Source organism: Propithecus coquereli, unplaced genomic scaffold (assembly GCF_000956105.1).
Source record: "Propithecus coquereli isolate 6110/MARCELLA unplaced genomic scaffold, Pcoq_1.0 Scaffold65, whole genome shotgun sequence".
NCBI classification, from domain to species: domain Eukaryota; kingdom Metazoa; phylum Chordata; class Mammalia; order Primates; family Indriidae; genus Propithecus; species Propithecus coquereli.
The window spans coordinates 2,457,872-2,473,223 of NW_012152507.1; the positions used below are offsets into that span (position 1 = coordinate 2,457,872).

At 46.0% G+C, this 15,352-nt stretch overlaps 1 protein-coding gene across 1 annotated transcript in view; it reads right to left on the reverse strand.

Annotated features, from left to right (window-relative positions):
• Nucleotides 1–723: 723 nt before the first annotated feature.
• Nucleotides 724–15,352, reverse strand: part of NR3C2 (nuclear receptor subfamily 3, group C, member 2) — a 402,236-nt gene continuing 387,607 nt past the window's right edge. The window contains exon 9 of the mRNA XM_012660035.1: nt 724–1,358. Within this exon, the coding sequence (XP_012515489.1) occupies nt 1,203–1,358 (156 nt within the window). The 3' untranslated portion in view covers nt 724–1,202. The remainder of the gene's footprint in view (nt 1,359–15,352) is intronic.

Genomic DNA, 15,352 nt, shown 5'->3' on the forward strand with positions numbered 1-15,352 from the left:
CACCTTCAGAGAGCTGCAGACACCCTGCAGCTTGTCATTCCCCGGAGCAGGACAAAGCAGAAGCCAGAAAATGTGGTGCTCCAGTCCCACAAATGCCCCCAGGCAGGAGACCAAGAACAAAACAAAGTACAGAAAAAGTAGAAAAGCTTAAAGACAACCAAAGAGGTTTAAGTGTGGTTATTTACAACAGAGACTGTAAAATGGTAAATTAGATATGAAGCTAAAAAAGGCACAGCTTTCCCTTTCAAATACACTGTAAACGGTTCATTATGCATGCAGAACATTTCACTTTACAAAAAAAAAAAAAATTTTTACCTTGTTTGTTTAGACAAAGATAGTACTTAAATAGTCTCCAGCAAAATAGAATTCTTTCAAAAATACTTTCCCATTCATCCTATTAACCATTAAAGTTTTTTTTTTTTTTTTTGTAGGTGTCTCATTTACAAAAGTTCCTTATATCTTATTTCAGGTCCTTCACAATTTATACATACAGTAATGTACAGCACAGCAAAAGACTGCAAAAAATTATTTGTAAAGCCAACACAATAGGTACTAGAAATCAAAACCAAGGCATTTTGTTTTAACATCTTATCCATTCTAATTAAATAATAAATGGACGCTAACGGGTGTGTATACCAGTGATGCAGAAGACCGTGGGAGACCTAGAGCCCCGAGGAGGCCGCTGTCCCACGCCAAGTGTTCTGTTATTACACAACAGGAATCTTTTTCTTTTTTTGTGTTTTTTTAAACAACAAAAGAATATTAATGCCCCATATTGACTATACGTTTTATGTGCAAACCAAGGGTAAGCTTTAAAAAGTTCGTTAGTCCTTGAACCCTTTTAAAACAAGCGAACGATACCAGAAACTACATGGCATAGTTAAAACTTCCATCTGTTAAAATATCAAAATCAGAGAGTTATTGACTAGATATGGCTTTTCATCCAGAGGAACAGGAACATGTTTCTAAGCACTGGGGGACCGGAGAGGGAAGAATCCTTTTATAGACCGCTCAGGTCTTGTCAAATCCACGTGAAACAGCTTTCCCGGCTCCAAAGCCCCGACATGATTTTAAACTTGAGAAACTGCTGAACAAGTGGAATCAACCATCACCTGTTAAAAATCTGATTTCTTGGGTCCTTCGTGGGCATGGAATAACACGGGGAAACTTAAGGCAAAGTTCTTCTGGCAAGACGTCTCCTGTCACTTCCTGTGAAAGTACAGCGGCTTGGCGTTCCCGGATTCCACCTTGGGCAGCTGGTCGCTGATGATCTCTACGAGCATGGCGGGGAACTCCACCTTCAGGGCGTGGGACTCTCGGAAGGTGTAGAAGCAAAATTCCAACAAGTCACTCACCAGCTGCAAAACAGGGAGGGGATGTGACACGGGGGCCTCGCTTCCATCCTAACTCTGGTGTGAACTCAAAGAGCCACATTCAGGAAGCCCACCAGGAACCTGGGTCTTAATGCATCTAGCTAAGTCCTCTGTCTTGGGGGAGGAAGAAGGGTGTTCACGTCACCTGTCGGGGAATATGCCTGTCGTGCAAAATAGATTCGGCCAGAGCGGCGTGGTGGCTCAATGCTGAATATATCAGAGGCAACAGGGACAGGAGCAATGTTAATAGTGCCTGGGTTGCTGAACTGCTCTAAGTGTGTGAATTGGTGTGTCTCTTTGCATGGTGGACTCCGGCTGCTTGGGGTGTCCGCATGGCAGACGCCCAGGAGGGCAACGAGCAAGAACTCGCTGGCAGGTATGTGGTGCCCCCAGCCGGGTCCCTCCGCTGCTTTCTATTTCGGGCTGATTTGAGAGCATCAAAGAATCAAGGCCAAGTTCTGGGTTCTCCCTCCAGCCCATTTTCCCTACTCTGTGATCCAAGAACCTCCCCTACCCCCTGGACCTGAACAACTTCCAATCTGTTAAGTTAAAAAAAACACAAACATGAATGCAGTGCAGCATTATTGGTTGCTATCCCATCTACAAGGAACATGATGTCAAAGCAGAAAAAATGCACTCTCGTTTTTCTTTAGTTAATTCCAAACTCCATTATGGGAAAAATGACTTTTGGCACTTCCCAGTGCACTTGCAGCAGACAATATTAACATTACCTGGCATAAAATGTACTCTTAGTACAGTGAATCCGGTGGGATTGCTTCTGTCTGTGCCTGTGTTATGCCCTCAGCCTGCAGGCTGATATTCCCCAAAGCAGGTTCTAAGGACTGTGAGATTTAATAACTGCTCTGTACCCACAGGATGTTGAAGTCAAGGAAGCTGAGAAACAGCACCATCCTCCGGGCACGTGGCCATGTTCACACAGGCATGCTCACCTTGTGAAAGCTATGCCTCAGTTTCCTCCTCTGTTCAGTGGGGATGATCATAGCCTGTGAGCCTCAGAGGACTGAATGAGTGACCCAGTAAAGTGCTTTAAACTTCACCCACATGGAGCAAGTGCCAAACAGATGTCAATAATTCTTCAAGTTGTTGAGAAGTACTGCTGGAGCAAAGCCTCCTCTGTGCCGTCTTTGTGGAACTTGGCACTCAGGTCCCCCTTTGACAAAATGAGGAACGGGAGAACCTTGTCTTTGCCTTTCCGGGAATGGTCTTAAGAAACAGGCCATCCCATTTCTATTAATATTTTATCTTTTCTTACACGGCAGGCCGGTGGCTGTTAAAGCTACTCTGGGTGCGGCTCTCCAGGTGTGGTGCCGTCTGTTGGGCACCATGCCCTTCCGTCGGGCTGGCAGAGCCCTGTGCGACCAGAGAGGTGCTCGGGACCAAGTTCACCCTGACCCCCCGCAGTCGCTCCACGGGGGTGCCTCCAAGCCTGTGCAAATCTTTTTTTCCTTTTAAACAATTTTAACCCGAGGCGAGACATCTCAGTTTCTAGGCAATATCAACCACCACTAGGATGACTCCGCCGCGACACAGTAAAGCCTGCTTTCGGGGTGTCTGCATACTTCTCCACTGAGCACAGATGACACACACAGGAAGTCAGGGCCGCCAGCGCCAGGCGGCAAGAGAGAGGAGAAGGTGCCGTTCAAAGGGGCTCTCAGAGAAGGCAGGCTCAGCACACGGCTTCCTGCAGGAGATGGGCTGCGTGCCATCAAGTTACACAGCAGGGCCGGGGCCACGGAAAGGTTCATGTTTGCACACAGGTGACAGCAACGCTGATTCACACGTGCATTAAGAGACAAGGTGCGGAGTAAGTCAGGTGCTGCACGAGACAGCACCCCTGTGAGCCTGTTACTGAGGAGAGGGCCCAGGCCTTCTGGGTGCCTCTGTCCCTACACCTGTCACACCTGCAGAAATGTGTCTGCAACACTGAGCATCACCTAAGAGATGCCGAGAGAACAGACCAGGGGCTCGGCTGTTTTTCCTCACAGGTTGGCTGGGGACAGGTGTCCCAGACACTACTCACTACCTATGCATATTAACCACCCACTTCTGTTCCCTGTTCTACAGACAAGAAAGCAGCTCATTCCCAGTCATGAGCTGATATGTGAGGCTTGTGTTTACACCTCAGAGGGGCGGGGACCTTCCTGCAGAAGTTGGCCTAGTGTCAGAGCCCCCATGTGGGGTTGGCCTGGCAGCCAGGGGCTAAGCCTTTGACTTTGTGAGCAAGGTATCACCTGGCAGGGGGTGTCACCAGCAACCACTCCCAGGAAAAGGCTCGCTCTTCGTTGGGGCAGCTAGCATGCCCTGGGGCCGGGTGTTCAGTAGGCCTCCGCAGAAGGTGTTGGCTGCCATAGAAGCCACCGTGCCCTGGCACAGGGCTGCAGCTGGTAAGGTCAGGGATCAGCCATGAGAATGGAAGCCAGGTGGCCCCAGCCACTAGGTGAGACCATGAGGTAGTCTGGTCTGAGCTGCCCCCAAGTGCTCACAGACCTGCGGAGCCCTGGCCTGCCACAGCCAGTGGTCCCTCAGGGCAGGACCCACAGATGCCTGGCCCATAAAGGGAGGGTGGAGCCGCTGTAAGGGGCATCCTCCCTACAGGGAAAAAACCAGGCACATGAAGTTGGGAGGTACAGGAGGTCAGACCTTGAGTGGTAGGGACGAGGCCACGAGAGATGGATGAGAGTCACGTATCAAACAACTGGGTCACCCAGGATGCTGACCAGCCAGAACGGACAGTGGTTCATAAGCCATGCTGCTGTGCTATGGCGAAGCATCTAACAGCCCCCCACACGTGAGCGCCTCCTGGGTGCCATGCTGGCACGATGCGCGGGCGCACGCCGAGTACAGCAGACACGGCCCTTGTATGAGCCTAGAGGAGCCAGGAAACAAGGATACAAGAGGTACGAGGCGCGCACGTGTCCTCACCAGATGCCATCCCCAACCCCTCTCAGTGCAGGATCTGGTGGTCTCTGCCCCAGTCTTGGTGTGGGGGAAAGACAACCTTTGAAAGTCAGTTCAGGATGACTGCGGATGGCTCTCTGGGAGATAATCCAGCACTTTCCTTGGACGCTCATTTGGCATGGAGTTTTTTTTTTTTTTAACATCACTCTTTCCAGATGATGTGAGCATCCGGTCAGCTGTTTGCCTGCTCTTCCTGGGGCCCTGCCTGAAAGAATCCTGCCTCTCCTCTCACAGGGGACACTTTTGGCTAATTTACTTGGCAATTAGCCTTGGAGTCAGGCGACATCACTTCTACTTTTATCCTGTTGTTTACATCTCATTGTTTTAACTTTTCATATTCATCATGGGCAGCTCCTAGAGGCAGGAGCCCGGCCCTCCCACTTCCCCACAGCAGGGAGCACCCACACCTGGACAGGCCCCTTCCTGCTGCGGAAGCCCTGAGGGCTACAAGGATGCAAAGCTACTGTTGCCTGCATTCTCGCTCCTGGGTTTCTCTTATTCTAAACTCCCAGTGCTCAGGAATAACTTATTTCAATAGTGATTTTTTTTAGGTCAGCATGTTGCTAGTTTTAATCAATGAACCAAAACAAAAACTAGGCGAGTGAAATGAGCATCTTCATCTTAGTGGTACCAAGTAAAATAATGTGAAACTCCATCCAGGAAGCTGACCCTTTCCATCTTTCCCTGGGACCCCAGTTTCCCTCAACTTGTTTCTGCTACGTTTTAATGTGATTTCCTATGCATGCCATGCCGTGCTGCAGGGCGAGGAGCCCCAGTCACGGCTCACTGTGCTGAGGCCCTGGGGCAGGCGGTGGGGAGGGTGGTCACAGCTACAGACAGCAGCCCTCCTGCCTTCATCAAATGGCCTGGCCCAGGCCTCAGTGCTGATGCCCACTGGCCTTACCCGGCTGGATGGAGAGGCAAGAACCCTAATTATAATCAGCAATAAGAGGCCAGTGTTATTAGGAATTAGAGAAAGACTTGTGCACTGACTTTTCCTTCTCTGCAGAATGCATCTGTTGGGATCACAGCAGTTTGGCAGCATGATTCTTCCAGCCTGATGGGCCACAGCTGTCAGGGTGGCAGAGGAGCCTGGCAAGGTCACAGAGCAACTGATGGCACTTGGTTCGCCCCCACAGATGAGGCCATTGGGCCCTCTCTGTGCCTCTTCCCTACTCCCCATGCCCTGCTCCCACTGCAAGCCACAGCCTCTCAGAATGCCTTGCAGGGAGGGTCTCCCTCCCACCACACCTCTGGGGCTGCTGCTGCTGCTGCTGCTTCTCCGAGGTTATACAAACGCTTACGCAGTGACAAAACCTGAACCGTAACAGCCTCTCTGAAGTAGGGCCCACTGATTTCAATGGCGTGCTCATTTCTCATACATTATCTGCTGACTCCAGAAGGTTCACCTAATTAGGATCAAGCTTTTGCCTGAAATGAACACAGGGGAAAGTTAGAAGCTTTATTTTTCAAAGATCAAAATTTTAGCCAGCTATATGAATGGGTTTAGGGCAAAAGATACATGCATTCAACTGTAAATATTCTAATGCCAATAGTTTCATGGGACACAAACAGCTAGCGACTATTTAGTCCAGTATTCCAAAAATAGCCTTGTGAACTTTGGAAAATGACCTGCAGTGATTACATAAGGAGTTTGGCCTTCATTCAAAACAAAACAGATTTATTCCTGTATATGACACCAAAAGCACGGCAACAAAAGAAAAAATAGATAAATATGACTACATCAAAACTAAAAACTTCTGGGCATCAAAGAGAGCTATCAAGAGAGCGAAAAGGCAACCCACAGAAACAGAGAAAATGTTTTCAAATCATAAGGGGTTAATATCCAGAATATATATTAAAAAACTCCTACAGCTCAACAACAAAAGACAAACATTTTCAAAAATGGATGAAGGACTTGAATACCCATTTCTCCAAAGAAGATACACAAATGGCTAATAAGCACATGAAAAGATGTTTAACATCACTAGTCATTAGAGAAATGCAAATCAAAATCAAAACCCAAACCACAATGAGGTTGTACTTCGAGAATGTTCCATAGTGTAACGGTTAGTACTGTGGACTCTGAGGTAGCACTACTTCACATCCCTTAGGATAGCTATGATCTTGAGGGGGAAAAAAACCAAGGAAAATAACAAGTGTTGGTAAGAATGTAGAGAAACTAGAACCCTTGTGCACTGTTGGTGAGAATATAAAATGGTGCAGTCCTGTAGGAGAGAGTATGAGAGTTCCTCAAAAAAATTAAACAGAATTACCATATAATATAGTACTCCGCTATCAGATATACACCCAAAAATTTGAAAGGAGGGACTTGAACAGGTACTTGTACACCAACGTTCATAGCAGCACTATTCACAACAGCCAAAAGGTAGAAACAACCCACATGTCCATAGGAAATGGATGAACAAAATGTGGTGTACACACACAGAGGAATAATACTCAGCCTCAAAAAAATGAAATTCTGATACATGTTAAAACATGGATGAACCTCGAAACACTATGCTAAGAGAGATGAGCAAAAGGACAAATATATGATTCTAGTTGTGTGAGGCACCGAGAATAGTCGAGTACACCAATGTGAATGTACTTAATATCACTGACTTGTACACTTAGAAATGGTTAAAATGGTAAATTGTGTGTTATGTATACTCCACAATAAAAACAAACAAATAAAAAAAAAAACGCAACAGACTCAAAACCACTAACCTCGTTCCAGTGCAGGCTGCCCATGTGACACTGCTTTTCTCTGGCTGGCTGTCACAGCAAAATGTGACATGGTAACAAAAGCCCCTCCCCCACCCACTTAGTAACATGCAAGGTCATACTACCATTTGTAGATCTCCTTCCAAAACCCCAGGCTCCAAAGTGCCACTACTCAGCCAAGTGTTCCAGGCGGGTTCTCTTAGCAGGTGAGTTTAGGAGAGTCCCGAAGGCTTCCCTAGATCTGACCAAGACACGAACATGCTCAGTGCCTCAGCTAAATGCTAGGCATGTAAGAGGCATTTGAGGACCTTAGCGGGGCATCTGGGGGCTCTGACATACCTCTCGCAGCAAAGCCACCATCTGGAAAGGGAATGGTTTGTTGATTTTCCATTTTAAGGGACTGCCCACCTCTACCAAGGGTCAGCACGCAGTGGGCAGGAGCCATCTGGATTCAAATGTGTCCCGGCAGCAGGAGATGGGACTCCATAGAGCTGCTTGCCCCCCATCTCATGGGAGCTATGCCTGAAAATTCCAGGGGAGGGGACCCCCTGTGAGGGTGGGCAGAGCCAGGGCTCCAGGCCAGGATGCGGGCACCTCCAGCCCTGCGTCCACAGGCCCAGCTGACCAATGCAGTGATGGAGCAGGTTGTCCCGGGCAGGCTACCAGGGCTGCTCCAGGGTCTAGGCTGTGTGGGCTTGGGCAGACCAGTGCCTGCCTAGGATGGGCTGGCTGCCGGGGGAAAGTGCCATTCATTGTCTCATGAAAAACCCAGGGAATTTCTGAAAACTCATACCAGCCTCCATCCCTTAGCATCTGTTATCTGAGGTTATGTTTGACTTTGTTTTTCATCACCACTTTTTTTTTTTTGAGACAGAGTCTCACTCTGTTGCCCTGGCTAGAGTGAGTGCCGTGGCGTTAGCCTAGCTCACAGCAACCTCAAACTCCTGAGGCTCAAGCGATCCTACTACTGCCTCAGCCTCCCGAGTAGCTGGGACTACAGGCATGTGCCACCATGCCCGGCTAATTTTTTCTATATATTTTTAGTTGTCCAGATAATTTCTTTCTATTTTTTTTAGTAGAGACGGGGTCTCGCTCTTGCTCAGGCTGGTCTCGAACTCCTGAGCTCAAACAATCCACTGGCCTCGGCCTCCCAGAGAGCTAGGATTACAGGCGTGAGCCACCGCGCCCGGCCTCTTCATCACCACTTTTATAACAAATTCAACAACAACCATTGATCTCTGGTCAGTGATGAATAATAAATCCTCAACATATGTTGTTTGGATGCTATGCTAAAGCAAGATGGGCTCAATTTCTTTCTAATTTTTTTGTTTTATTTAATTTCTATCCTGTTTAAGTTTCCTTATATTACAAGCCTCGTTCTAGATCACAGCTCTGCCTTCTTGTGAATCAGGTCTATTGTACATGTGAAAAACACAAAGAAAAATGACACAATGGAAAAGAAGAAAGTAGGGCTTAAAGATAAAGGGATAATTAGAACATTGCCGAACAAAGGAAATCTAATGAAAGGGTTGTGTTTGAAATGCATCGGCATGTTACTGTATATAGAAGTATGAACTTTTCCTAATTTTGTTTTCAATATTTCCTAGATCTTTTTTGCAAATGTACACTACACTGAGCAAATTAAAAATCCAAACCGACTTATGTTTATATGTTACCAACTTTAGTATCAGGTTAAATCTAGCTAGATTAGGCAGTTAAATCCTTATTTCAATTTCTGGAAAAAAAGGAACAGATCCCTGTGGCAGGGACAGTCTTATGTAGGAATGACTGAAACCAAGATGTCTCAAGTCTATAGAACAAGGCCTGTTTTCCTTCCTTGATTCTATGACATCATTAAATCAAACAGGTCAGCAAACTATGGCCTGCAGGCCAAATCTGGCAGAATGTTTTTGTAAGTTTTTTCAATTTTGTATGTTTTTTATACTTTTAAATGGTTGGAAAAAAAGTCAAAAGAATAGTATTTTGTGACATGTTAAAATTATATGATATAACTGGAACATGCCACACTCTATCATTGATGAGTTATCTATTACTGCTTTCACGCTACCATGGCGCCACTGAGGAAATGTAACAGAGATTGTTTGGCCCAAAAAGTCTACAGTAGTGTGTGGCCCATGACAGAAAAGTTTGCTGACCCATGGATTGGAAGGCCTCTCAGAGATTTAGTAACAGCTTTTTGGAGAACAGGTTTTGTTTGTTTAAAGTATATAAATCAAGTATAAGATGTCTCCTGATTTCAAAAGTACTAAAATGTGGGGGCGAAAAGGTCTCGAAATGAAGCGATAAGATGAGAGCTAGATCTGGCTTTCCAATTATTATACAGATTTTTCTAGTCTTTAGGAAATGCTTCATAAAGAGTGGTCGTATGTAAGGGGGTTGGGCTAGGTACAAGACATCATCCAGCTTAAAGGTTCCAGAATTTGTCATTCATATAGAGAGGCTCCATCACTCATGTCTTCCACATTTGGCTGTTCCTTTGAGTCATTTCCCTTTGAGCCTACATTCCCTGTGGGTTACGTACATTCACAGTTGAGCCTAGATATTTGAGGTATGTGTGTGCTATAAAGCCACTACAAACACTGATTTAGCAAATACTGAGCAACTGCTCCTGGTGTATTACAGGGTCAGGTTATCATGAGCTGCTGGGCACAACTTTTCCATCAAATGACCAGTACATATGCGTATTTTATGTGATTTTCTGTTTAAAGACACCTTATTTAATGTCTACTGCCAACTGCTTAACATCCAACTCATGGCCAACAGCACTGCAGCTCATGCCCAAAGGATGCTTCTCTAACACACATATTAATATTTTCTCTGTAGGCCACATCACAGCCTTCTTGCACTTAGGAATGCTAGACAGTGCTTGGGCTCTATGCTTGGGGGTCATCTAATAGCAAAGTCGCCAACAAAAAACAAAAAAATGCAAAACAAAAAGCAGGAAATAGACCTCGAAAAGGACGATTTACAATATGAGAGCTGAACCAAGATAGCAGAGTCACCTTGTCTGACATAGGCCAGGAAGATGCACATTGGGTGGCAGACATTTTTCACTGATCTGTTTGTGTCTGGCAAAGAATGCAAAAGTGTCCTGAGCACTTTTGGGGTTACAAATAAACTTTAGTGAGTAGGTGAAGTCATAAGTGCAGAGTCTGAGAATGAGGATGGACTGTACACAGTGTGGCCACGTACATTTTCTAGTCCCTTCAACCATGACCGTGATGAACTTAATCGGTCCACTGACACCTTCCTGGCCTGTTAAATATCAATCATTTAAAATGATCTCTTCTAGTCTAAAATGGCACTGATAACGTTCCTCTTTTCTGTCGCTTTACAGTCTCTCTGCTTATGAAATTCTTTCACTATTTCCATTTAGTGTCTAATTAGGCCTTAGGTTTAAAGCTCCTTTCACCATATTGATCCCTTGTTCCCTTGAATTCTTACGTGCTGGCTCCACCCGTGCTGTCTGCCTTTCATGCCCCTGCTATCTTCGTTCCTGGGCCCACCTGCATGATGCCCTTCCCCCTCCTCATCTCCTCTGATCAACACGACCTTAAATACAAATATTATGCATAGGCTGAACAGTTTGTGAAGCCCAGTGCACAATGAAAATATGGGGTCCCTTGTTCAAAGTTCATTAAGAATTTCAAGATGGTGACAGGAGAACATTATGTCAAGAGTGGGATTTTTCTGTGTATGAGGCCTGGTGGGACTGCAAAAGCTAACACTCGTGACACTGGCCCTGGTGATGTCGACTTTGTGGAGAAGTCCAGAGTGACATCTAACCTACCAGGGCAATGGAGCCATCCAGGTGGAGGGTTGTTCCTGCCACCCATGGGTGACGTCTCCCTCGGGTGCTTCCTTCCCTCCTGCACCCCTGCACCTGCTCCTGCCTCATTTATGAACCTGGGAAAATGCACTTGATCACCCCATCTTAATTCCTTTCTCTATAAAAAGGGTAAGAAATAACTTGGTAAATATTGCGATTATTCTTTTTATAGAGAAAGGAATTAAGGCAGGGGTGATTAAGTTTAAATAGTAATATTTACTCATCCTCACCTCATGGAAACATTAGAAGGATTTAATGACAGGACTTAGGAAGAAAGGCACTATGTAAATCCCAGGTATTATACAGTTATTATTATATTGTAAGAGGGACTTAGGCTGCGTAGGGGGGGGGATTTATTGACACAGGTGTTAGACAATGAGAAAGTTTCCCAGAATCTCCCTTAGATATATTTCAGATCAAGAAAAGATTCCTGTGTGTCAGTTTTATTTAGACGTGATCTTCTAGAAGCATGGCCTACAGGACCCTTAGTGGTTCTTTCTACCTGAAATTTTGTTTTTTTCCAGAAAGCTCACCCTGTGGCAGCACAAATCTCACAGAGTTGGGGGTGGTGGGGAGAGCGAATGGAATGCGTGATTTCCTCCCAGAACAAAGCAGGGTCCTAGTTTTTCCCCCCGCCAGAAAGCTACTCTCCTATAAATTTTCAAAACTAGCTGTGAACAAAGGCATATATGTTCTACGGGTCTGCAATTTATGTTGCAGAAATGTTAATAATGAAGCAAAAGGAGTGGTGATCATGAGAAAACATACTCTTTTTCCCCTCTCTTTTGATAAACTGGGATCAGACGCGGCTTTTAATTTTTCCAGTTAAGAATTAAAAGAAATAAACTACTGTCTATTATCATTATAAGTTCATAAAAGATTTGGACACCAAAGCAAAAAGGAACAAAAACACAGAATGGAAGAAAGTATTTGCAAATCACATGTCGGGTAAATGATTAATATCCAGAATACGTAACTCCTATAACTCAACAACAACAAAACAACAAAACACTAATTAAAAAATAGGCCAACGACCTGAGAAGACATTTCTCCAAAGAAGATATACAAATGACCAATAAACACATGGAAAGATGCTCAACATCATTGATCACTAGGGAAATGCAAACCAAGACTACACCAAAATACCACTGCACATCCATTGAGATGAGCACCTATCCAAACCCCCAGAAAATAACAGGGTGCAGAGAGACTGAAACCGTTGTGCACTGTTGGTGGCAATATAAAATGTGCAGCTGCTGTGGAAAACAGTTTGGTGGTTCCCCAAAAAATTAAATGCAGAATCATCATATGATCCAGAAATTCCATGTCTGGGAATATATCCTAAAGAATTGGAAGCAGGGTATCAAAGAGATATTTGTACATCTATGTTCATAGCAGCACTATTCACAGTAGCCAAAGAGGAAGCAACCCAACTGTCTCTTGGCAGATTAGAGGGTAAACAGAATGGGGTATGTACATACAATGGAATATCATTCAGCCTTAAAAAAGAAGGAAATACGGACACATAGCTACAACATGGATGAAACTGGAAGATATTATGCTAAGTGAAATAAGCCAGTCATAAAAACACAAAAACTATATGATTCCATTTATATGAAGTACCTAGAGTAGTCAAATTTATAGAGACAGAGAGTAGAAAGATGGTTTCAGGGGCTGGGGAGGAGGGAATGAGGAGTTTTTGTTTAATGGGTGTAGAGCTTTATTTTGCAAGATGAAGAGCTCTGGAGATTGGCTGCACAATAATGTGAAGGTACTTTGTGAACTGTACACTTAAAAATTGTTAAGATGGTAAAGTTTATGTTTGTGTAGTTTACCACAATTTAAAGAAATAAAAAAAAGAAAGGGTAGTCTCCCTATATTTAAGTTTTTTTCTTCAAATCTAGTATAATTGCATCTTAGAATTTTGCCTGGCTGTTGACCAACCGTTGGTAAGCACTGCAAATAGTTTCAAAATTAGCCACTGAAAATACTGAAATGTTTTAAATTAACCTTTTCCAAAGAGGTAAGTAAATAACCCAGATTTTGCATTAAGTCAGCCACAAAAAATCATGATGAAGCACAGAAGACCAAAGAAGATAAAAGTTCTGCGGCTGCAAGTGGAAATTAACTGTTACTAGAATGAAGCTCTAATGTGAAACTGGTGGGTGAGGAAGGGCTCAGGATCGGTGTTGCTGAACTAGAACATGACCCGAAATGCAAGATCAGCTCCGAAGCCTCACAGCTGCTTTTGATGCCAAGCTCTGTATATGCGGGATCTATACCCCTGCTCGTCTACACACAGGTATATGCATGTGGTGGGCTACAGCCGGCCACGGGCTGGAATAAAGTTTGTTTTGGGGTTATTACAAAGATAGTGTTTGCTGAGTGACTGTGATTGCTGAGTCATACCTAAACACACAAACTCTGAATGTCCTCTCAGCCACATTTAAAATGCTCATTTACATGCATCTCATCACATAACACAAAGAGTTGTAATTCCTTTCGATTTATTAAAGCAACTTTACTAAGGAGCTTTACTGAACAGCACTCTTAACGTTGTTGACAGAATTACCGTTGGCTTTGCGGCTTCTGATGCCGACACTGGAAACCTCACGAGCATTACTGCCGCAAGTGGAGTCAATCGAGATTCTTCACGGCAGCCTCCTCGTGGCTGAGGCAACCGGATAGTCTTTGAGACCATGTGCCAACCGACCTTCCTGCAGCCTCTGCCCTCAGACCCCTCACTGGTGACACGTTCTTTTCTGACTTGTCCCCAGTGCCCCTCATGTTGTCTCCTTTTCCTTAGCCACAGCTCCTTCCCGGGCTCTTTGCAGGCACCGCCCCGGTTTTGGTCCACGCGGCCCCTCTTTTCCCCTGGGTTCAATACTGAGCTGCCTCCTTGATCTGCGCCGACACCCGGGCAGTGCCATCCACCCGTCCCAGGCTTCAGTGACCACCCACATGCTGCCCCCTCCCCCATCCGCAGCAGCAGGTGCCTTCCTCGTCCTCATCCACAGAGCTCAGTGTGTACCTGGTATTTCCCCGGGACGTGCTGAGAGCATCTGTAATTCTGTCCGTCCAAAACAAGCTCTTCATCTTCTCTCCCAGGTCTCCTTGCCCTGGGTCCCGTCTTCTGTGAGGGTGCCCCCTGCCCAGCTACCTACTTCCAAATCTGGGGGTTCACCTCTGACCTGCTCCCTCCTCTACCTCTGTGTCCCGTTCATCACCAAGAGTCATCATTCCACCACCTGAACCTCTCTCTCGGCCCCGCCCCAACTCGGCCCCACCGCCTCTCGCCTGGACCACGTCACCGGCAGCCCCGCTGGCCTTCTCGTCCCATCGTGCCCCTGTCCCGATATGTTCTCTAGAATCTACTGACCGTCCAGCACATCTTTCTGCACTGCCCAATATAGCGGCAACTAGCTACATGTGGCCACGGAGCACTTGAAATCTGGTTAGTGTGACTGGGGGACTCAATTTTAATTTTTACTTAACTTTATTCAATTTAAATGTAAATAGCCACACACAGCAGTGGCTACCGGATTGGACAGAGCAGCTACGAATGCGGTGAAAATCCCTCTGTAGCTTCCTTGACCTGTTCACAGGTCCCTCCATTGTCTCCTCGCGCCCTCTCTCCATTCCTCCCACGAGACTGTGGTACGAGGATGTTCTCCATTTCTCGGGATCATCATATTCTCTCTCCTTTGGGATATTAACTCCTTTGGCTTAAAGTAGCTTCCCGCTATCTGGCAAACTCGACTTGACCTTTGGTGTCAGCTTGGCAATCACTTCCCTGGCCTCACGCCACGGACCCGCCTCCTCCCGTCGCTGGACGTTCCAGATGCTCCACCGCGGTCCAGTTCCTGTCATTGCACCTTTCCGGCTGTGTTTTAACTCCAGTTTACTTATCAGTGCTGCACAGTAGACCATGCTCTGTGAGGACAGCGCCCACGTCTCCTGTTGGTGTTATATCCTCGGCCCCAGCACGGTGCCCGTCACTGTGCCTCCCCTGCCAGGGGCGTGTGGTCCCAGCGCACCGCCCGCACTCAGAAGTAGGGCCCCTCGGCAGCCCTTCCTTGGCACACACTCTTGGAGGCTCTTTAGAAGGGGTAACTGAGGTAGGGATGGCTCATTCCAGAGAGCATAAAACAACTGGACACTGAAAAGTATCGTTTCTTATGTACTGTCCTGGTTATTGAAAGTATCTTCACAACAGTTTTAGGAAAAACAGTAATTGAACTCTTCTGCTATCACAATACGACCCAATTACAAACCCGAGAGGAGCTTCGAGAGACACTGTCATGGCCACTGACTGATGCTGCCCTTAAATCATTAATGTGGTGGACAAAGGCACAGCATGGAAGAAAGTGTCCACCCTTCACCTCTCGATGGGGCGTTACGTCTTCCAGTTGGGCTTTCTAGCCTC